The sequence below is a fragment of the Brienomyrus brachyistius genome, chromosome 25 (genome assembly GCF_023856365.1).
Source record: "Brienomyrus brachyistius isolate T26 chromosome 25, BBRACH_0.4, whole genome shotgun sequence".
NCBI lineage: Eukaryota > Metazoa > Chordata > Actinopteri > Osteoglossiformes > Mormyridae > Brienomyrus > Brienomyrus brachyistius.
In genome coordinates, this window is record NC_064557.1 from 11,575,791 (window position 1) to 11,599,165 (window position 23,375).

Consider the following 23,375-nt stretch of genomic DNA (forward strand, 5'->3'; position numbering starts at 1 on the left):
GCTCAACAAACCTCGCTGCTGCATGTACTGTAATTCCTCTCTGGGATCAATAAGGATGATCTGATCTGATCAGACATAGATGGCTTGAATGTTCAGATCAGAGCCATGTATATAGTACAGTAGAATGTTGAACATTCAGCACAATTCGCACTGGGTATTTATCTATTTTTCTGTTTTATTTTTTCTGTTTATTTGTCGAGTTATTTATGTGACGTATTATCCCAGCTGGTTGGCAGCACTTTAAGCCACACGCTTTTAATGAGCACTGTCAAAAGCTGGTTCGACTGACCATTTCAGGTTAGGTTCCAGTGGGACCTGATTCACTTAGTCTCAAGTCCATATCCACCGCTTCAGTGTCCCTGTCTCTATACTGGCTAATCATTATTCAGATGATATATATGAGCCAGAGTCAAGGAACGGTTGGTGTAAAGTTCGCTGGGTTAGAGACGGACGCAGAAGCTCCAGTGAAGCGCAGAGATGGCTCTGGTGCTGGGATCCTACACCGCGGCGTCCTTCATCGTGACGCTTTCGGTCGCCTTTGTGACTTATGTCATGTACCAGTTGCTCAGCAGGTTTATCCACAAATGGAAGGAGATGAAGCCCATCCCCGGGCTGGATCAGACCTACCCGATCTTGGGCAACGCACTCTATTTCAAATCCAGCGCTGGAGGTGAGGGGGTTTCACATCGTTGAGGATGCATTCTTACTCTTTCAGTCAAACTAGCAAGAACTTTTACGGTGACCCTGATTTTGTGGGAAAGCTCATTAGTGCATTGCATTCACATTAGCAGTTTCTGGCTGTCTCCTGGTCTTCACCTTGTCGTATGGAATTTGATTCCAGCATGCAGATGAACAACACAGATTTAAAGTAATCTCAACAACTCCATCCCTACCATTAGCATCCTCATTCTTATCATGAATACGGCAGGGGTAACTCATCCCTACAGTGTGGGTGTTTTTTTGCTGCTGTACGTGCAGCTAGACAACTAATGGTTGCTTTAAATGTTATGGCAGAATTCTTCCGCCAGATAGTCCAGCTGACAGAACAGTTCAAGAAAGAGCCACTGATGAAGTTGTGGATTGGACCGGTACCATTTATTGTCCTGTTCCATGCTGAAAACGTTGAGGTAATGAACCCATTAAATTCTTCATCACTGAAGTACCAGAAAATGACACAGAATGACATAACATACAAACCACTTGATGATGTGACATGGCAGCGTGTCCTGTGTGCCGCAGATGGTGCTGAACAACCCCAAGCACATGGACAAATCATATATCTACAGGTTCCTCCACCCGTGGCTCGGCACCGGTCTCCTGACCAGGTGGGCTCTCCGAGTGCAATGCCTACCTTATGGAGGCTCATTATGGAGCCCCATGTCCTGGCATTGAATCTCGATCATCTGACAGAGTGTGTAGGGCAGTCAGTGTGTGGTAATTATTCACAGTTAGAATTTACCAAACCCACCTCTGGGAGCAGCCGGTAGTGTTTGGGCTCGTTAAATGAGTCAGGGAGTTTTGCAGCAGAGATGATGATGGTACTAAATGGGTTTGATTTGATCCAAAACTTCGTGCTTCGGTTAGTTGAGTCATGAGTATGAGTTTAAAACGTCCCTTGGCCTGGTTTCAGCACCGGGGACAAGTGGCGCAACCGGAGGAAGATGCTGACCCCCACCTTCCACTTCTCTATCCTGACTGAGTTCCTGGAGGTCATGAACGAGCAGGCGGAGGTGCTTATGGAGAAGCTGGAGAAAGAGGCTGGTCAGGGACCATTCAACTGCTTCAACCACATCACGCTCTGCGCTCTGGACATCATCTGTGGTGAGCTGAACACCATTTGTGATGAATTCAGTATCATTTGTAGTGAGTGTGACATCATTTGTAATAAGTTTAACATCAACTATGCTGTGTTAAACATCACCTGAGGTTATCCACAAATGGCCAGTGTATATGCAGGTTTTTGGGATGACCTTTAGGCCCGCTATTCAAACCCAAATGTCAGGACTCTTCAGGCAATCAGTCCTCTAATTAGTAATCTAATTGGGGAGTGTCAGAGAAAACCTGCATACACAATGGCCCATTCTGGATTAGATTGCCCATACTTGGTTTAGCATCATCTCTGGTGAGTTTTGCATCGTCTTTGGTGTGTTCAACATCATATATGATGAATGTACCATCATCTGTGGTTAGTTTAGCATCATCTGTTGTGATTGAGTTTAATATCACCTCTGATTACCTAAACATCGCCATGTGTGGTGAATTTAGCATCCTCTGTGGTGAGTTTAACATCGTCATCATATTTGGTGAGTGTCATCTGTGATGAATTTAACATCATCTATGGTGAATCACCTGTTGTGAGTTTTACATTATCTGTGGCGTGTAAGTTTAACATCTCCAGTTTGAGTTTAGAATTATATACGGTGAATTTAGCATCATCTTTGGTGAATTTTGCATCATCTTTAATGAATTTAGCACCATATTTGGTGAACAAGTTTAACATCATCATAAATGGTGAATTCGCTATCGTCAGTGGTGAATTTGGCATCATCTGTGTTTAATTTAGTATCATATGTGGTAAATTTAGCATCACCCATTGTGAGTTGAACATTATCTGCGGAGAGTAAGTTTAGCATCATCTTTGGTGAATTTTGCGTCATCTGTGGTGAGTATAACATTATCATCTGTGGTGAGTATAACATTATCATCTGTGGTGAGTATAACATTATCATCTGTGGTGAGTATAGCATTATCATCTGTGGTGAGTATAGCATCCTACATGTTTATCCATCTATTCATTGTCCAAATTGATTATCGTTCTGGGTCGCGGGGGGTCCGGAGCCTATCCCTGAAGCTATGGGCACGAGGCAGGGAACAAGCCAGGACGGCGGAGCAGCCCATCGCAGGGCACACTCACACACCATTCACTCACAATCCTCCATGTTTAATTTAGCATAATCTGTGCTGAGTATAGCATCAGAAGTGGTGAAGGAGTTTAACATCATGATCGGTGGTGACTTTAGCATCATTTGTATTTGAATTTAGCATCAACTGTGTTGAAAGTAACATGATATTTGGTGAATAAAACGTCATTTGTGGTGATTATAGCATCACCAGTGGTGAATTTAGCGCCATCAGTGATGAATTTAACATCATCTATAGTAAATTTAGCATCATCGATGGTGAGTATACAGCACCACTAACATCTGTGGTGAGTTTACAGCGAGTCAAGCGTGACTTGGGTCTTCCCCAGGGCATCATATTTGGTGAAAATGGCATCATCTGGGATGAATTTAGCATCCATCATCTGTGGTGAATGAATCATCATCTGTGGTGAATGTAGCATCATCTGGTGAATTTAGCATCCTCTGTGGTGAATTTAGCATCCTCTGTGGTGATCGAGTTTAACCTCACCCCTACCGAGGTGTTCCCAGGCCAGCTGAGAGACATAGTCCCTCCAGCGTGTCTTGGGTCTTCCCCAGGGCATCATATTTGGTGAATATGGCATCATCTGGGATGATTTTAGCATCCATCATCTGTGGTGAATTTAGCATCCTCTGTGGTGAATTTAGCATCCTCTGTGGTGAATGTAGCATACTCTGAGGTGATCGAGTTTAACCTCACCCCTACCAAGGCGTTCCCAGGCCAGCTGAGAGACATAGTCCCTCCAGCGTGTCTTGGGTCTTCCCCAGGGCATCATATTTGGTGAATATGGCATCATCTGGGATGAATTTAGCATCCATCATCTGTGGAGAATGTAGCATCATCTGTGGTGAATTTAGCATCCTCTGAGGTGAATTTAGCATCCTCTGTGGTGATCGAGTTTAACCTCACCCCTACCGAGGCGTTCCCAGGCCAGCTGAGAGACATAGTACCTCCAGCGTGTCTTGGGTCTTCCCCAGGGCATCATATTTGGTGAATATGGCATCATCTGGTATGATTTTAGCATCCATCATCTGTGGTGAATTTAGCATCCTCTGTGGTGAATTTAGCATCCTCTGAGGTGATCGAGTTTAACCTCACCCCTACCGAGGCGTTCCCAGGCCAGCTGAGAGACATAGTCCCTCCAGCGTGTCTTGGGTCTTCCCCAGGGCATCATATTTGGTGAATACGGCACCATCTGGGATGAATTTAGCATCCATCATCTGTGGTGAATGTAGCATCATCTGTGGTGAATTTAGCATCCTCTGTGGTGAATTTAGCATCCTCTGAGGTGATCGAGTTTAACCTCACCCCTACCAAGGCGTTCCCAGGCCAGCTGAGAGACATAGTCCCTCCAGCGTGTCTTGGGTCTTCCCCAGGGCATCATATTTGGTGAATATGGCACCATCTGGGATGAATTTAGCATCCATCATCTGTGGTGAATGTAGCATCATCTGTGGTGAATTTAGCATCCTCTGTGGTGAATTTAGCATCCTCTGAGGTGATCGAGTTTAACCTCACCCCTACCGAGGCGGTCCCAGGCCAGCTGAGAGACATAGTCCCTCCAGCGTGTCTTGGGTCTTCCCCAGGGCATCATATTTGGTGAATATGGCATCATATGGGATGAATTTAGCATCCATCATCTGTGGTGAATTTAGCATCATCTGTGGTGAATTTAGCATCCTCTGTGGTGAATGTAGCATCCTCTGAGGTGATCGAGTTTAACCTCACCCCTACCAAGGTGTTCCCAGGCCAGCTGAGAGACATAGTCCCTCCAGCGTGTCTTGGGTCTTCCCCAGGGCATCATATTTGGTGAATATGGCATCATCTGGGATGAATTTAGCATCCATCATCTGTGGAGAATGTAGCATCATCTGTGGTGAATTTAGCATCCTCTGAGGTGAATTTAGCATCCTCTGTGGTGATCGAGTTTAACCTCACCCCTACCGAGGTGTTCCCAGGCCAGCTGAGAGACATAGTAACTCCAGCGTGTCTTGGGTCTTCCCCAGGGCATCATATTTGGTGAATATGGCATCATCTGGGATGATTTTAGCATCCATCATCTGTGGTGAATTTAGTATCCTCTGTGGTGAATTTAGCATCCTCTGAGGTGATCGAGTTTAACCTCACCCCTACCAAGGTGTTCCCAGGCCAGCTGAGAGACATAGTCCCTCCAGCGTGTCTTGGGTCTTACCCAGGGCATCATATTTGGTGAATATGGCACCATCTGGGATGAATTTAGCATCTATCATCTGTGGTGAATGTAGCATCATCTGTGGTGAATTTAGCATCCTCTGTGGTGAATGTAGCATCCTCTGAGGTGATCGAGTTTAACCTCACCCCTACCGAGGCGGTCCCAGGCCAGCTGAGAGACATAGTCCCTCCAGCGTGTCTTGGGTCTTCCCCAGGGCATCATATTTGGTGAATATGGCACCATCTGGGATGAATTTAGCATCCATCATCTGTGGTGAATGTAGCATCATCTGTGGTGAATTTAGCATCCTCTGTGGTGAATTTAGCATCCTCTGTGGTGATCGAGTTTAACCTCACCTCTACCGAGGCATTCCCAGGCCAGCTGAGAGACATAGTCCCTCCAGCGTGTCTTGGGTCTTCCCCAGGGCATCATATTTGGTGAATATGGCATCATCTGGGATGAATTTAGCATCCATCATCTGTGGTGAATGTAGCATCATCTGTGGTGAATTTAGCATCCTCTGAGGTGAATTTAGCATCCTCTGTGGTGATCGAGTTTAACCTCACCCCTACCGAGGCGTTCCCAGGCCAGCTGAGAGACATAGTACCTCCAGCGTGTCTTGGGTCTTCCCCAGGGCATCATATTTGGTGAATATGGCATCATCTGGGATGATTTTAGCATCCATCATCTGTGGTGAATTTAGCATCCTCTGTGGTGAATTTAGCATCCTCTGAGGTGATCGAGTTTAACCTCACCCCTACCAAGGTGTTCCCAGGCCAGCTGAGAGACATAGTCCCTCCAGCGTGTCTTGGGTCTTACCCAGGGCATCATATTTGGTGAATATGGCACCATCTGGGATGAATTTAGCATCCATCATCTGTGGTGAATGTAGCATCATCTGTGGTGAATTTAGCATCCTCTGTGGTGAATGAAGCATCCTCTGAGGTGATCGAGTTTAACCTCACCCCTACCGAGGCGGTCCCAGGCCAGCTGAGAGACATAGTCCCTCCAGCGTGTCTTGGGTCTTCCCCAGGGCATCATATTTGGTGAATATGGCACCATCTGGGATGAATTTAGCATCCATCATCTGTGGTGAATGTAGCATCATCTGTGGTGAATTTAGCATCCTCTGTGGTGAATGTAGCATCCTCTGAGGTGATCGAGTTTAACCTCACCCCTACCAAGGTGTTCCCAGGCCAGCTGAGAGACATAGTCCCTCCAGCGTGTCTTGGGTCTTACCCAGGGCATCATATTTGGTGAATATGGCACCATCTGGGATGAATTTAGCATCCATCATCTGTGGTGAATGTAGCATCATCTGTGGTGAATTTAGCATCCTCTGTGGTGAATTTAGCATCCTCTGAGGTGATCGAGTTTAACCTCACCCCTACCGAGGCGGTCCCAGGCCAGCTGAGAGACATAGTCCCTCCAGCGTGTCTTGGGTCTTCCCCAGGGCATCATATTTGGTGAATATGGCATCATCTGGGATGATTTTAGCATCCATCATCTGTGGTGAATTTAGCATCCTCTGTGGTGAATTTAGCATCCTCTGAGGTGATCGAGTTTAACCTCACCCCTACCAAGGTGTTCCCAGGCCAGCTGAGAGACATAGTCCCTCCAGCGTGTCTTGGGTCTTACCCAGGGCATCATATTTGGTGAATATGGCACCATCTGGGATGAATTTAGCATCCATCATCTGTGGTGAATGTAGCATCATCTGTGGTGAATTTAGCATCCTCTGTGGTGAATGTAGCATCCTCTGAGGTGATCGAGTTTAACCTCACCCCTACCGAGGCGGTCCCAGGCCAGCTGAGAGACATAGTCCCTCCAGCGTGTCTTGGGTCTTCCCCAGGGCATTATATTTGGTGAATATGGCACCATCTGGGATGAATTTAGCATCCATCATCTGTGGTGAATGTAGCATCCTCTGTGGTGAATTTAGCATCCTCTGTGGTGAATTTAGCATCCTCTGTGGTGATCGAGTTTAACCTCACCCCTACCGAGGCATTCCCAGGCCAGCTGAGAGACATAGTCCCTCCAGCGTGTCTTGGGTCTTACCCAGGGCATCATATTTGGTGAATATGGCACCATCTGGGATGAATTTAGCATCCATCATCTGTGGTGAATGTAGCATCATCTGTGGTGAATTTAGCATCCTCTGTGGTGAATTTAGCATCCTCTGAGGTGATCGAGTTTAACCTCACCCCTACCGAGGCGGTCCCAGGCCAGCTGAGAGACATAGTCCCTCCAGCGTGTCTTGGGTCTTCCCCAGGGCATCATATTTGGTGAATATGGCATCATCTGGGATGATTTTAGCATCCATCATCTGTGGTGAATTTAGCATCCTCTGTGGTGAATTAAGCATCCATCCTCTGTGGTGAATTTAGCATCCTCTGAGGTGAATTTTGCATCCTCTGAGGTGATCGAGTTTAACCTCACCCCTACCGAGGCGTTCCCAGGCCAGCTGAGAGACATAGTCCCTCCAGCGTGTCTTGGGTCTTCCCCAGGGCATCATATTTGGTGAATATGGCATCATCTGGGATGATTTTAGCATCCATCATCTGTGGTGAATTTAGCATCCTCTGTGGTGAATTTAGCATCCTCTGAGGTGATCGAGTTTAACCTCACCCCTACAAAGGTGTTCCCAGGCCAGCTGAGAGACATAGTCCCTCCAGCGTGTCTTGGGTCTTCCCCAGGGCATCATATTTGGTGACTATGGCATCATCTGGGATGATTTTAGCATCCATCATCTGTGGTGAATGTAGCATCCTCTGTGGTGAATTTAGCATCCTCTGTGGTGAATTTAGCATCCTCTGAGGAGATCGAGTATAACCTCACCCCTACTGAGGCATTCCCAGGCCAGCTGAGAGACCTAGTCCCTCCAGCGTGTCTTGGGTCTTCCCCAGGGCATCATATTTGGTGAATATGGCATCATCTGGGATGATTTTAGCATCCATCATCTGTGGTGAATTTAGCATCCTCTGTGGTGAATTTAGCATCCTCTGTGGTGAATTTAGCATCCTCTGAGGTGATCGAGTTTAACCTCACCCCTTCCGAGGCGGTCCCAGGCCAGCTGAGAGACATAGTCCCTCCAGCGTGTCTTGGGTCTTCCCCAGGGCATCATATTTGGTGAATATGGCACCATCTGGGATGAATTTAGCATCCATCATCTGTGGTGAATGTAGCATCATCTGTGGTGAATTTAGCATCCTCTGTGGTGAATTTAGCATCCTCTGAGGTGATCGAGTTTAACCTCACCCCTACCGAGGCGGTCCCAGGCCAGCTGAGAGACATAGTCCCTCCAGCGTGTCTTGGGTCTTCCCCAGGGCATCATATTTGGTGAATATGGCATCATCTGGGATGAATTTAGCATCCATCATCTGTGGTGAATTTAGCATCCTCTGAGGTGAATTTAGCATCCTCTGTGGTGATCGAGTTTAACCTCACCCCTACCGAGGCGTTCCCAGGCCAGCTGAGAGACATAGTACCTCCAGCGTGTCTTGGGTCTTACCCAGGGCATCATATTTGGTGAATATGGCATCATCTGGGATGATTTTAGCATCCATCATCTGTGGTGAATTTAGCATCCTCTGTGGTGAATTTAGCATCCTCTGTGGTGAATTTAACATCCTCTGAGGAGATCGAGTTTAACCTCACCCCTACTGAGGCATTCCCAGGCCAGCTGAGAGACCTAGTCCCTCCAGCGTGTCTTGGGTCTTCCCCAGGGCATCATATTTGGTGAATATGGCATCATCTGGGATGATTTTAGCATCCATCATCTGTGGTGAATTTAGCATCCTCTGTGGTGAATTTAGCATCCTCTGTGGTGAATTTAACATCCTCTGAGGAGATCGAGTTTAACCTCACATCTACTGAGGCATTCCCAGGCCAGCTGAGAGACCTAGTCCCTCCAGCGTGTCTTGGGTCTTCCCCAGGGCATCATATTTGGTGAATATGGCATCATCTGGGATGATTTTAGCATCCATCATCTGTGGTGAATTTAGCATCCTCTGTGGTGAATTTAGCATCCTCTGTGGTGAATTTAACATCCTCTGAGGAGATCGAGTTTAACCTCACCCCTACTGAGGCATTCCCAGGCCAGCTGAGAGACCTAGTCCCTCCAGCGTGTCTTGGGTCTTCCCCAGGGCATCATATTTGGTGAATATGGCATCATCTGGGATGATTTTAGCATCCATCATCTGTGGTGAATTTAGCATCCTCTGTGGTGAATTTAGCATCCTCTGTGGTGAATTTAACATCCTCTGAGGAGATCGAGTTTAACCTCACATCTACTGAGGCATTCCCAGGCCAGCTGAGAGACCTAGTCCCTCCAGCGTGTCTTGGGTCTTCCCCAGGGCATCATATTTGGTGAATATGGCATCATCTGGGATGATTTTAGCATCCATCATCTGTGGTGAATTTAGCATCCTCTGTGGTGAATTTAGCATCCTCTGAGGTGATCGAGTGTAACCTCACCCCTACCAAGGTGTTCCCAGGCCAGCTGAGAGACATAGTCCCTCCAGCGTGTCTTGGGTCTTTCCCAGGGCATCATATTTGGTGAATATGGCATCATCTGTGGTGAATTTAGCATCCTCTGTGGTGAATTTAGCATCCTCTGTCGAGAATTTAGCATCCTCTGAGGAGATCGAGTTTAACCTCACCCCTACTGAGGCATTCCCAGGCCAGCTGAGAGACCTAGTCCCTCCAGCGTGTCTTGGGTCTTCCCCAGGGCATCATATTTGGTGAATATGGCATCATCTGGGATGATTTTAGCATCCATCATCTGTGGTGAATTTAGCATCCTCTGTGGTGAATTTAGCATCCTCTGTGGTGAATTTAGCATCCTCTGAGGTGATCGAGTTTAACCTCACCCCTACCAAGGTGTTCCCAGGCCAGCTGAGAGACATAGTCCCTCCAGCGTGTCTTGGGTCTTCCCCAGGGCATCATATTTGGTGACTATGGCATCATCTGGGATGATTTTAGCATCCATCATCTGTGGTGAATGTAGCATCCTCTGTGGTGAATTTAGCATCCATCATCTGTGGTGAATTTAGCATCCATCATCTGTGGTGAATTTAGCATCCTCTGAGGTGAATTTAGCATCCTCTGTGGTGAATTTAGCATCCATCATCTGTGGTGAATTTAGCATCCATCATCTGTGGTGAATGTAGCATCATCTGTGGTGAATTTAGCATCCTCTGTGGTGAATTTAGCATCCTCTGAGGTGATCGAGTTTAACCTCACCCCTACCGAGGCGTTCCCAGGCCAGCTGAGAGACATAGTCCGTCCAGCGTGTCTTGGGTCTTCCCCAGGGCATCATATTTGGTGAATATGGCATCATCTGGGATGATTTTAGCATCCATCATCTGTGGTGAATTTAGCATCCTCTGTGGTGAATTTAGCATCCTCTGTGGTGAATGTAGCATCCTCTGAGGTGATCGAGTTTAACCTCACTTCTACCGAGGCATTCCCAGGCCAGCTGAGAGACATAGTCCCTCCAGCGTGTCTTGGGTCTTCCCCAGGGCATCATATTTGGTGAATATGGCATCATCTGGGATGAATTTAGCATCCATCATCTGTGGTGAATTTAGCATCCTCTGAGGTGAATTTAGCATCCTCTGTGGTGAATTTAGCATCCTCTGAGGTGATCGAGTTTAACCTCACCCCTACTGAGGCGTTCCCAGGCCAGCTGAGAGACATAGTCCCTCCAGCGTGTCTTGGGTCTTCCCCAGGGCATCATATTTGGTGAATATGGCATCATCTGGGATGATTTTAGCATCCATCATCTGTGGTGAATTTAGCATCCTCTGTAGTGAATTTAGCATCCTCTGTGGTGAATGTAGCATCCTCTGAGGTGATCGAGTTTAACCTCACCCCTACCGAGGCGGTCCCAGGCCAGCTGAGAGACATAGTCCCTCCAGCGTGACTTGGTTCTTCCCCAGGGCATCATATTTGGTGAATATGGCATCATCTGGGATGAATTTAGCATCCATCATCTGTGGTGAATTTAGCATCGTCTGAGGTGAATTTAGCATCCTCTGTGGTGAATTTAGCATCCTCTGAGGTGATCGAGTTTAACCTCACCCCTACTGAGGCGTTCCCAGGCCAGCTGAGAGACATAGTCCCTCCAGCCTGTCTTGGGTCTTCCCCAGGGCATCATATTTGGTGAATATGGCATCATCTGGGATGATTTTAGCATCCATCATCTGTGGTGAATTTAGCATCCTCTGTGGTGAATTTAGCATCCTCTGAGGTGATCGAGTTTAACCTCACCCCTACCGAGGCGGTCCCAGGCCAGCTGAGAGACATAGTCCCTCCAGCGTGTCGTGGGTCTTCCCCAGGGCATCATATTTGGTGAATATGGCATCATCTGGGATGAATTTAGCATCCATCATCTGTGGTGAATGTAGCATCCTCTGAGGTGAATTTAGCATCCTCTGTGGTGATCGAGTTTAACCTCACCCCTACCGAGGCGTTCCCAGGCCAGCTGAGAGACATAGTACCTCCAGCGTGTCTTGGGTCTTCCCCAGGGCATCATATTTGGTGAATATGGCATCATCTGGGATGATATTAGCATCCATCATCTGTGGTGAATTTAGCATCCTCTGGGATGAATTTAGCATCCATCATCTGTGGTGAATGTAGCATCATCTGTGGTGAATTTAGCATCCTCTGTGGTGAATTTAGCATCCTCTGAGGTGATCGAGTTTAACCTCACCCCTTCCGAGGCGGTCCCAGGCCAGCTGAGAGACATAGTCCCTCCAGCGTGTCTTGGGTCTTCCCCAGGGCATCATATTTGGTGAATATGGCACCATCTGGGATGAATTTAGCATCCATCATCTGTGGTGAATTTAGCATCCTCTGAGGTGAATTTAGCATCCTCTGTGGTGATCGAGTTTAACCTCACCCCTACCGAGGCGTTCCCAGGCCAGCTGAGAGACATAGTATCTCCAGTGTGTCTTGGGTCTTACCCAGGGCATCATATTTGGTGAATATGGCATCATCTGGGATGATTTTAGCATCCATCATCTGTGGTGAATTTAGCATCCTCTGTGGTGAATTTAGCATCCTCTGAGGTGATCGAGTTTAACCTCACCCCTACCGAGGCGGTCCCAGGCCAGCTGAGAGACATAGTCCCTCCAGCGTGTCTTGGGTCTTCCCCAGGGCATCATATTTGGTGAATATGGCATCATCTGGGATGATTTTAGCATCCATCATCTGTGGTGAATTTAGCATCCTCTGAGGTGAATTTAGCATCCTCTGTGGTGAATTTAGCATCCTCTGAGGTGATCGAGTTTAACCTCACCCCTACTGAGGCGTTCCCAGGCCAGCTGAGAGACATAGTCCCTCCAGCGTGTCTTGGGTCTTCCCCAGGGCATCATATTTGGTGAATATGGCATCATCTGGGATGATTTTAGCATCCATCATCTGTGGTGAATTTAGCATCCTCTGTAGTGAATTTAGCATCCTCTGTGGTGAATGTAGCATCCTCTGAGGTGATCGAGTTTAACCTCACCCCTACCGAGGCGGTCCCAGGCCAGCTGAGAGACATAGTCCCTCCAGCGTGACTTGGTTCTTCCCCAGGGCATCATATTTGGTGAATATGGCATCATCTGGGATGAATTTAGCATCCATCATCTGTGGTGAATTTAGCATCGTCTGAGGTGAATTTAGCATCCTCTGTGGTGAATTTAGCATCCTCTGAGGTGATCGAGTTTAACCTCACCCCTACTGAGGCGTTCCCAGGCCAGCTGAGAGACATAGTCCCTCCAGCGTGTCTTGGGTCTTCCCCAGGGCATCATATTTGGTGAATATGGCACCATCTGGGATGAATTTAGCATCCATCATCTGTGGTGAATTTAGCGTCCTCTGTGGTGAATTTAGCATCCTCTGTGGTGAATGTAGCATCCTCTGAGGTGATCGAGTTTAACCTCACCCCTACCGAGCCGTTCCCAGGCCAGCTGAGAGACATAGTCCGTCCAGCGTGTCTTGGGTCTTCCCCAGGGCATCATATTTGGTGAATATGGCATCATCTGGGATGATTTTAGCATCCATCATCTGTGGTGAATTTAGCATCCTCTGTGGTGAATTTAGCATCCTCTGTGGTGAATGTAGCATCCTCTGAGGTGATCGAGTTTAACCTCACTTCTACCGAGGCATTCCCAGGCCAGCTGAGAGACATAGTCCCTCCAGCGTGTCTTGGGTCTTCCCCAGGGCATCATATTTGGTGAATATGGCATCATCTGGGATGAATTTAGCATCCATCATCTGTGGTGAATTTAGCATCCTCTGAGGTGAATTTAGCATCCTCTGTGGTGAATTTAGCATCCTCTGAGGTGATCGAGTTTAACCTCACCCCTACTGAGGCGTTCCCAGGCCAGCTGAGAGACATAGTCCCTCCAGCGTGTCTTGGGTCTTCCCCAGGGCATCATATTTGGTGAATATGGCATCATCTGGGATGATTTTAGCATCCATCATCTGTGGTGAATTTAGCATCCTCTGTGGTGAATTTAGCATCCTCTGTGGTGAATTTAGCATCCTCTGAGGTGATCGAGTTTAACCTCACCCCTTCCGAGGCGGTCCCAGGCCAGCTGAGAGACATAGTCCCTCCAGCGTGTCTTGGGTCTTCCCCAGGGCATCATATTTGGTGAATATGGCACCATCTGGGATGAATTTAGCATCCATCATCTGTGGTGAATTTAGCGTCCTCTGTGGTGAATTTAGCATCCTCTGAGGTGATCGAGTTTAACCTCACCCCTACCGAGGCGGTCCCAGGCCATCTGAGAGACATAGTCCCTCCAGCGTGTCTTGGGTCTTCCCCAGGGCATCATATTTGGTGAATATGGCACCATCTGGGATGAATTTAGCATCCATCATCTGTGGTGAATTTAGCATCCTCTGTGGTGAATTTAGCATCCTCTGAGGTGTTCGAGTTTAACCTCACCCCTACCGAGGCGGTCCCAGGACAGCTGAGAGACATAGTCCCTCCAGCGTGTCTTGGGTCTTCCCCAGGGCATCATATTTGGTGAATATGGCATCATCTGGGATGAATTTAGCATCCATCATCTGTGGTGAATTTAGCATCCTCTGAGGTGAATTTAGCATCCTCTGTGGTGATCGAGTTTAACCTCACCCCTACCGAGGCGTTCCCAGGCCAGCTGAGAGACATAGTACCTCCAGCGTGTCTTGGGTCTTACCCAGGGCATAATATTTGGTGAATATGGCATCATCTGGGAGGATTTTAGCATCCATCATCTGTGGTGAATTTAGCATCCTCTGTGGTGAATTTAGCATCCTCTGTGGTGAATTTAGCATCCTCTGAGGAGATCGAGTTTAACCTCACCCCTACTGAGGCATTCCCAGGCCAGCTGAGAGACCTAGTCCCTCCAGCGTGTCTTGGGTCTTCCCCAGGGCATCATATTTGGTGAATATGGCATCATCTGGGATGATTTTAGCATCCATCATCTGTGGTGAATTTAGCATCCTCTGTGGTGAATTTAGCATCCTCTGAGGTGATCGAGTTTAACCTCACCCCTACCAAGGTGTTCCCAGGCCAGCTGAGAGACATAGTCCCTCCAGCGTGTCTTGGGTCTTTCCCAGGGCATCATATTTGGTGAATATGGCATCATCTGTGGTGAATTTAGCATCCTCTGTGGTGAATTTAGCATCCTCTGTCGAGAATTTAGCATCCTCTGAGGAGATCGAGTTTAACCTCACCCCTACTGAGGCATTCCCAGGCCAGCTGAGAGACCTAGTCCCTCCAGCGTGTCTTGGGTCTTCCCCAGGGCATCATATTTGGTGAATATGGCATCATCTGGGATGATTTTAGCATCCATCATCTGTGGTGAATTTAGCATCCTCTGTGGTGAATTTAGCATCCTCTGTGGTGAATTTAGCATCCTCTGAGGTGATCGAGTTTAACCTCACCCCTACCAAGGTGTTCCCAGGCCAGCTGAGAGACATAGTCCCTCCAGCGTGTCTTGGGTCTTCCGCAGGGCATCATATTTGGTGACTATGGCATCATCTGGGATGATTTTAGCATCCATCATCTGTGGTGAATGTAGCATCCTCTGTGGTGAATTTAGCATCCATCATCTGTGGTGAATTTAGCATCCATCATCTGTGGTGAATTTAGCATCCTCTGAGGTGAATTTAGCATCCTCTGTGGTGAATTTAGCATCCATCATCTGTGGTGAATTTAGCATCCATCATCTGTGGTGAATGTAGCATCATCTGTGGTGAATTTAGCATCCTCTGTGGTGAATTTAGCATCCTCTGAGGTGAATTTTGCATCCTCTGAGGTGATCGAGTTTAACCTCACCCCTACCGAGGCGTTCCCAGGCCAGCTGAGAGACATAGTCCCTCCAGCGTGTCTCGGGTCTTCCCCAGGGCATCATATTTGGTGAATATGGCATCATCTGGGATGATTTTAGCATCCATCATCTGTGGTGAATTTAGCATCCTCTGTGGTGAATTTAGCATCCTCTGAGGTGATCGAGTTTAACCTCACCCCTACTGAGGCGTTCCCAGGCCAGCTGAGAGACATAGTCCCTCCAGCGTGTCTTGGGTCTTCCCCAGGGCATCATATTTGGTGAATATGGCATCATCTGGGATGATTTTAGCATCCATCATCTGTGGTGAATGTAGCATCATCTGTGGTGAATTTAGCATCCTCTGTGGTGAATGTAGCATCCTCTGAGGTGATCGAGTTTAACCTCACCCCTACTGAGGCATTCCCAGGCCAGCTGAGAGACATAGTCCCGCCTGCGTGTCTTGGGTCTTCCCCAGGGGATCATATTTGGTGAATATGGCATCATCTGGGATGAATTTAGCATCCATCTTCTGTGGTGAATTTAGCATCCTCTGTGGTGAATTTAGCAACCTCTGAGGTGATCGAGTTTAACCTCACCCCTGCTGAGTTTAGCATGCCCAGTCGCTAATTAAATCTAGATCCCGTTGTAGCCTCTCTGCTGCCAGATCAGTATCTGCTACACCACCCACCCACCCATTCTGCTTTCCTTTGCATCTAAATTAGGTGCTCTATAAAAAAAAACCAAGAATTAGGCTATTTTAGTTTTTAGCATCTAGTTTTATCCATACATCTGCTGTACTTTAATTTTTAACAGTAGTAGGTAATTTAGGATCAGCTGTGGTGAGTTGGGCATCATATATGGTTAATATACCACCAACTGTGGTGAATTTAGCATTATCTGTTTCAATATCATTATCTGTGATATGTTGAACATCACCTGCGGTGAGTTTAGCACTGAGCTGGCCAATCTTACCCTCAAAGGGCCATTGTGTATGCCGGTTTTTGGAATGAACTTTAGGTGATCTGTTCAAATCCAGGTGTCTCTTCAGCCAATCAGTCCTGTAATTAGTATTCAACTTAGGGAGTTGCAGTGAAAACTTGCATACCCAATGGCACTTCATGGATAGGATTACCTACCCCTGTGGTTTGATGTAGAGTAAAAGAAGCATTTGATGATTTCATCATTGTTACTGCAAGGGCTACTTTAATCTATATCAGTGTTTTTTTTGTATTTCAGAAACTGCAATGGGAAAGAAAATCTATGCTCAAAGTAACCAAGACTCTGAGTATGTCCGCAGTGTGTACAAGTGAGTCCTCCTCCTTCCTGTGTGTGTTTGTTGATATGAGCTACTCTTGGTTTGCTTTTCCTGGAGCTGTGTGTGTGAAGGTCATTACCATTTAGTGTTTACTGTGAGCACAACCTCATGGGTCCTTCACAGACAGCCTTCAAGTGACAACCCATATGCCTTCTCCTGTAGGATGAGCGACATCATTACCCGCAGGGTGAGGATGCCCTGGTACTGGCCCAATTTCATGTACCACCTCCTTGGGGATGGGAAGGAGCATGACCGGAGCCTGAAGGTTCTGCACTCCTTCACGAACAGTGTGAGTAACATAATGGTGAAGATGGTTGGGGAATCCAAGGAAGATGATCGTGAGAGACGGACTTAGCGTTTGTGGTGGGAGTGTCTTCATTTGGTGAGAAGATGAGTGAGAGATAAACCCCGCTGGCCCTCAGTAGGTAACCCTCCTGTGGCTGACTATATCCTGCCCATACCCCCCACTTCAAAAGGCCCCCATGTTTTCATTCCACAGGTGATCCGAGAGAGAGAGGAATACATCTCCAACATTGAGTCAGACAGCGAATCCGACGAAGGTAGGAGGAAGAGGCGGGCTTTCCTGGACATGCTGCTGAAGACGACAGATCAGCATGGCAACAAGCTGACCCCTAAAGACATCCAGGAAGAGGTGGACACCTTCATGTTCGAGGTACACGTGGCCCTTTGGAGGACCAGAAACCCCAGTGCTGTGCCAGCACAGCGCCCCTCTCTACCAAGAGGTCCTGTGATCAGGAGGGCTGCCTGCTGTGGACGTCCTCAGTACACACAGACAAATTTGGATTCTTAATGTCTTAACGTCCTCCGAGGAAGCACTGCTCACATCAGCCGGCAAAAACATAGCATTTGTTCCAGTTTTAGGAAAGCTCTATGTTATCTTTTGTTGTATATTTCAGTCGGCTGTGGACACGCTTGGAGATTAAAGACAAGGGCCCTCCTGTGTAACATTTATAGCTCTGAAAATTTGCTTGGACTGCAATTCTGACCCGACACATGGAAACATTTTCCATGAGGAACGATTGCAATTTTGGTCCAGGGTTGGAGTCCAAGGCCATTTGTGATTAGCTGAGCTGATATCTAACCTTTATACTGTTTATTCTCCCTGCCTGTGTATCTGTATGTAGGACAGTCATTAATTATTAGGGGACCGTGTCAGATTGGAGGCTGACTGAAGGGTAGGAAGCACATGTCAGACATGGCATCACAGTAGCCACTGTGGCACTGATGGGCTTGGGTTCACGCTTTGGGCTTGTAGTGACAGGGACTGTTGCCATGGGAACAGTAACCCTGAAGGAGGAACAGCCATTGGATGTTTCTCTGGAATGACAGATTTAGATTTTCCAAGTTGTTTGATATAGAATCAACAATCACAGGAAATCTTTTGGCTTCAGTCCAGTATGAACAGACCTACTAAGTAATGATTGTTATGAACACAAAATATCAGCTACAAGTTGGTAAATCAAATTATATGATGATTATACAATTTAATTTTGGCAAACTGGTTGATGAGTGATCTCCTATTCATGCATAAAAAACAAATAATAACAAAAAACTGTTTAGGTCCATGTGAAAATGTGATAATTGTATTTTGCATGATTTCTCTGTCCAGTAGGATAAGCGGTTTGGAAGATGGATGGATGGATGGATGGAAAATGAAAGCATTTAATGTCAATGTTGTCTTTGTCTCCCTCTTGTGGCAGGGCCATGACACTACAGCCTCAGCAATGAACTGGGCCATTCACCTCCTGGGTTCTCACCCTGAAGTGCAGAGAAAGGTTCAGCAGGAGCTGCAGGAAGTGTTTGGTATCCTCTGCTCCCTGTAGATACGTCCATCTGGCTTTCCTGTTTAAGTAAACGCCCCCCCCCCCCCATTCACGGCTCTATGTTTTTCTCCACCAGGTTCCTCGGACCGGCCTGTGAACATGGACGACATGAAGAAGCTGCATTACCTGGAGTGTGTCATCAAAGAATCCCTCCGCCTCTTCCCCTCGGTGCCCATGTTCGCTCGCAGCATCTGTGAAGACTGTGTCATCAGTAGGTGGCAGCAGAGAGCCGTGCACGCTACGTGGGCTTTCCTTAGCCACGATAGGCTGTTGTCCTTCTGTAGGTTTGTTAATTACAGAGGCAGGCACCCCCCTCCCTCAGCATGTGAAAAGCTCGTGGCTGCAGGTCACAGGGAAGCCAGGCAAAGCCCCAACTCTGTTGCTGTGGCGTTCTGGCCCCTCTATGCATACAGCCCCCCCCATCCGAGTGAGATCCTAGTGAGAACATGTCCTTCTGGGAAAAGTCTCTCATTAAAATCAGAGCTACATGGGTGATGAATGTTTTTTGTGTTGAGGCCTCGCCCCCCCCCCCCCGGGCATTTTATTAACTCTCGCCCCAGATGCAGTGAGTGATGTGAGAATGCACACTGTAGCTATTCACTGACTGGCATGAAAAACTGAAATTTGAAGGCCTCAGTGTCTCTGACTTTCTGAGGTGGGGTTTATGGCCCTGATCACTGCCTCCCCCACCCTGATTACAGAAGGCTACAAGGTTCCCCGGGGGGCCAACGCCATGATCATCCCCTATGCCCTGCACCGGGACCCACGCTATTTCCCAGAGCCAGAGCTGTTCCGGCCGGAACGCTTCCTGCCTGAGAACTCCGCGGGTCGGCACCCCTACTCCTACATCCCGTTCTCCGCCGGGCTCCGGAACTGCATCGGTGCGTAGCCCCCGAGAACCTCCCCGCCCCTCAGGGCCTTTGAGAAGCTTTCCCATCTCATGCTCAGGCGTTTCCTCCCAGCCCTGAACCTCCATTCATTCATACAGCTGGGTTAGGGACACTTTCGGCTGGCACTCTACAGCAGAACTTCAGAATTGCACTTCACTTTGTAGACCAACATCATGAAATAGAGACAATTCACAGGAGATCTGTATTGAAACATGCATTTGAATAATTTGGTCATGGATTTCTTGTTTAGGTATCTTTCTGTGTGTGTAAATGATTGAATCACTTTGCTTATAGAGTATACCTTATACGATATATGAATATGCATATGCATACACACTTATCTACAAGGACATGGACAGATCTGGACATTTCAGGTCAAGAAAGTTCAAATCTAGACCAGGCTTTTCTTTCAACCAACCAGTTGTGCATAAAGAATCAGTCACAGAGACTCAACTGGTTGGTTGAATCAAAATCTCAGTCTGGATTGACTTTCTGTACCTGAAATGTCCCCTCCTGCATATGGATTTATAACCTCTCGCGTGTGTGTGTGTGTGTGTGTGTGTGTGTGTGTGTGTGTATGAGGACAGGTCAGCGCTTTGCGCTGATGGAGGAGAAGGTGGTGCTGTCCTACATCCTGCGCTACTTCAACATCGAGGCCATGCAGAAGCGAGAGGATCTCCAACTCATCGGGGACCTCATCCTGCGTCCAGAGAAGGGGATCTGGATCCGCCTGACGAAGAGGACCCGTTAGACACCACCCACCCCAATGTCTGTCCTTTACTGATAGTCCCAGAAAGCGTAGCTGCTCCCCTTTCCGGTTTCCCAGCATATCTGCCATGGCCCCCCCACCATGCTTTTCTATCACATGTGTAACTGCCTATATTTTCCTCCCTTGGCTCCCTCCTGCCTCTTCCTGATGTCCTGAACGTGTCAGCTGACAGACACTTAACCTGACAGGAATGTTATTGTGGCTGAGGGCGGACAGCATTAAGGCTGATTCAGACGAAAATGGCCCGGAGCCTTAACCTTAAACCCAGGGAGACGTCGATTTCAGACGAACAGCCCCACAAATGTCTTCTGTTAATTTGCCGCCATGAAAAGAGAAACGAGTGCATTTCCTGCACGTTCACTTTCAAGGTTGACGGGGCATCTGTTTCTGTCTCCATCGCCCCTCTCCACTTTGGGGTGGAATGGGGTGGGGGGGGGCATCAGGCATCAGGGCAAAGGGGGACCTGAAGTGAATGGGTCAGAAAGTCTAAAATAAAGCCGTAAGGAAACCCCTCCCCCAAAAAGCAGCAAAAATAAATTTACATAATACTCTCTAGAGTTGCTTTTTTCTCAAATGCGATGTTTCTCAGACACATATTTCCTGGCCACTCAGTTTTTAAAATGGCTTAAAACCTTAGTTGGTCATGTGACCAGCCAACAGCCAATCGGGAGATAAAAGCAGGGGTTTCAAACGCAGGTAGGCCGAGTGCATGTCCGAGCGTGCGTCATGAGGCGCTAAGCAAGGCCATCACCCTCCGAACGACAGAACAGCTGTGCAGTTTCACATCGGCCATGAAGGACGGCTCCTGAACGTCACAGCAGGCTGAAGACCTGGCCCCACTGCATCTCATATGGGGCACAATGGCCGCTCCCTTTCCCACCGCCAGCACTCTTTATACTTGCGGAGAGTAACTACATGCCAGTTACTGTGCATTTAATGCACCATGAATTTTAAAAGCAGCCATGCTGAGTTGCTTAATGGACTGTTTGATTCTCGGGACAGTTTAATTACGGCCGTCTGTTATTATGGATGCTGCGGTTCATTGTCCCCCGATGAAGTGTCCCTTGTTAGTGATGCTGCCGAACGCTCTCCGTGGCCCAGTCATGTAGCCCATCCCACATACATTAACGAGGTCAGATCGATAGTTGGTTAGGCTGAAAAGGTGATTAGTCGCATGCACTTTGCTGGCCATTGGTGTCCCAATACCATTAACCCACTCAATGGATGGCTTTGTTTCCCGAAACACAATGCTGACATTAGTTTGAAGACTATGCTGGCAGACACAGGCACCATAATTACGTTCACTTTTTTCAGTAACACTACCTTAAGGCAATGTTATTCTGTGGAAATAACATCTCCAACACGTCCTCTGCCACCCCTACTATGTTATTCTGCCCCTTTCATAGCAGAATCCAATGTTTAAACATTATTAAAGGTATATTAGATATCCAATTCTGCACATGCTTCATTTTCCAAAAAGTTATAAAGTAAACAGAAGTGTTTCATTTGTCTATTTATACCACATTCAAATAACCTCCACAAATATCTACTGTGTTGAGAAAATATTTTCCTCCAAAATAATGAAGGATACCTACCATCACTCTGAGCAGTGTGTAAGGTTTAAGGAGACTTAGTACCACTCTGAGCAGTGTGTAAGGTTTAAGGATACCTAGTAAAGCTCTTAGCAGTGTGTAAGCTTTAAGGATAGCTAGCCCCACTCTGAGCAGTGTGTAAGCTTTAAGGATAGCTAGCCCCACTCTGAGCAGTGTGTAAGGTTTATTGATACATAGCCCCACTCTGAGCAGTGTGTAAGGTTTATTGATACATAGTACCGTTCTGAGCAGTGTGTAAGGTTTATTGATACATAGTACCGTTCTGAGCAGTGTGTAAGCTTTAAGGATACGTAGTACTGCTCTGAGCAGTATGTAAGCTTTAAGGATACATAGTACTGCTCTGAGCAGTTTGTAAGGTTTAAGGATACATAGTACTGCTCTGAGGAGTGTGTAAGGTTTATGACCTCTTTTTAGCTTCTGAGTTGTGGAAGGAAAACGACAATTGAATCTCTTGAAGTTCTCCCAGTCAGGAATCTTATGAAGCTCTTTCAGCTATTTGTGGACACAATGCGTACAGGGAGGCCTCAGGACCACGCCTCATGCATAAATGTCTGCCTTTGAAGTTCACGTAGACTTAGCTTGTCAGAAGTGCTGCTTGCGGTTCTCAGCCGGTCAGGCTTCCTCACCAGCTACCAGCAGGGGGAGACAGAAAGGCACCTATTGAGACATGTTCCTGGACCAGAATCCCACTATTGGGAAAATATTTTATAATATTTTAACTTATTTGTGATGATGATGATGATGATGATGGCTGGTGACAAACGGGTCAGAGAGTAATGGACTAAATCATTTCTACAATACTTTAATAATTTGGTATTTCAGATAGAGACAAACTGAACCAGTGACAACTGAATTCTCCAGTAAAAATTCTGGAGATCTTGGTGAGTAAGAAGACACTTAATAGAGTGAGAGTGTCGCTGCCCTCCAGGCTGCCTTCCACAGCCTGATACCCGAGACACAGAGCAGAAGTCTGGGCTGATTTCAGCCCAATCACTGCACCGCTACAGGAGATTACAGACCTGGCCTAAAGCTCTCCGCGCTCCTCGCAGAAAGCGGATCATCAGGCGTCACAGACTGATTTACACCATGGTGACCATAAATGGCATTTCATTACCACTGAAGGTAATTTTGTTCCTGTTATATTACAGCGAATGACACAAGAATTGCTGAAAAAAATACTACAGCTAAAGATAAACACAGGTCTGTGTCACCTTCAGGTAGACAGTCTTCAGATAGACAGGTCTGTGTCACCTTCAGGTAGACAAGTCCACATCACCTTCAGGTACACAGGTCCACATAACCTTTACAGCACCTCCAGTTCTCCCCGTGATAAAATAAAAATCATAGTTCTTCACAGGGCAAAGGGAGCACAAGCATTTATGCCAAAAGCATGTCACGCCTCTCCTACACACATCCCCGGCTTTCCCTCAAAAAGCTCAGGATATATCTTAAGGAGCAACTGAACAACCACCTGCTGTGATGTGTAACGGGTTTCAGATCACGCAGAGGATTATGGGA

The 23,375-nt window shown here is 47.2% G+C and overlaps 2 protein-coding genes across 2 annotated transcripts in view; both read left to right on the forward strand.

Moving 5' to 3' along the window:
* The first annotated feature begins 4 nt into the window (after positions 1-4).
* Positions 5-21,696, forward strand: LOC125720626 (cytochrome P450 4V2). The gene is made up of 11 exons (XM_048996278.1): positions 5-670; positions 1,015-1,127; positions 1,240-1,325; positions 1,631-1,821; positions 16,663-16,732; positions 16,904-17,030; positions 17,241-17,414; positions 18,463-18,565; positions 18,662-18,796; positions 19,287-19,466; positions 20,063-21,696. The coding sequence occupies exons 1-11, from the start codon at positions 478-480 to the stop codon at positions 20,224-20,226; spliced, it is 1,536 nt and encodes a 511-aa protein (XP_048852235.1). The 5' UTR covers positions 5-477; the 3' UTR covers positions 20,227-21,696.
* A 1,134-nt stretch (positions 21,697-22,830) lies between these two features.
* Positions 22,831-23,375, forward strand: part of LOC125720430 (uncharacterized) — a 284,101-nt gene continuing 283,556 nt past the window's right edge. The window contains exon 1 of the mRNA XM_048995871.1: positions 22,831-22,841. The gene's annotated coding sequence lies outside the window, so the exon portion shown is untranslated. The remainder of the gene's footprint in view (positions 22,842-23,375) is intronic.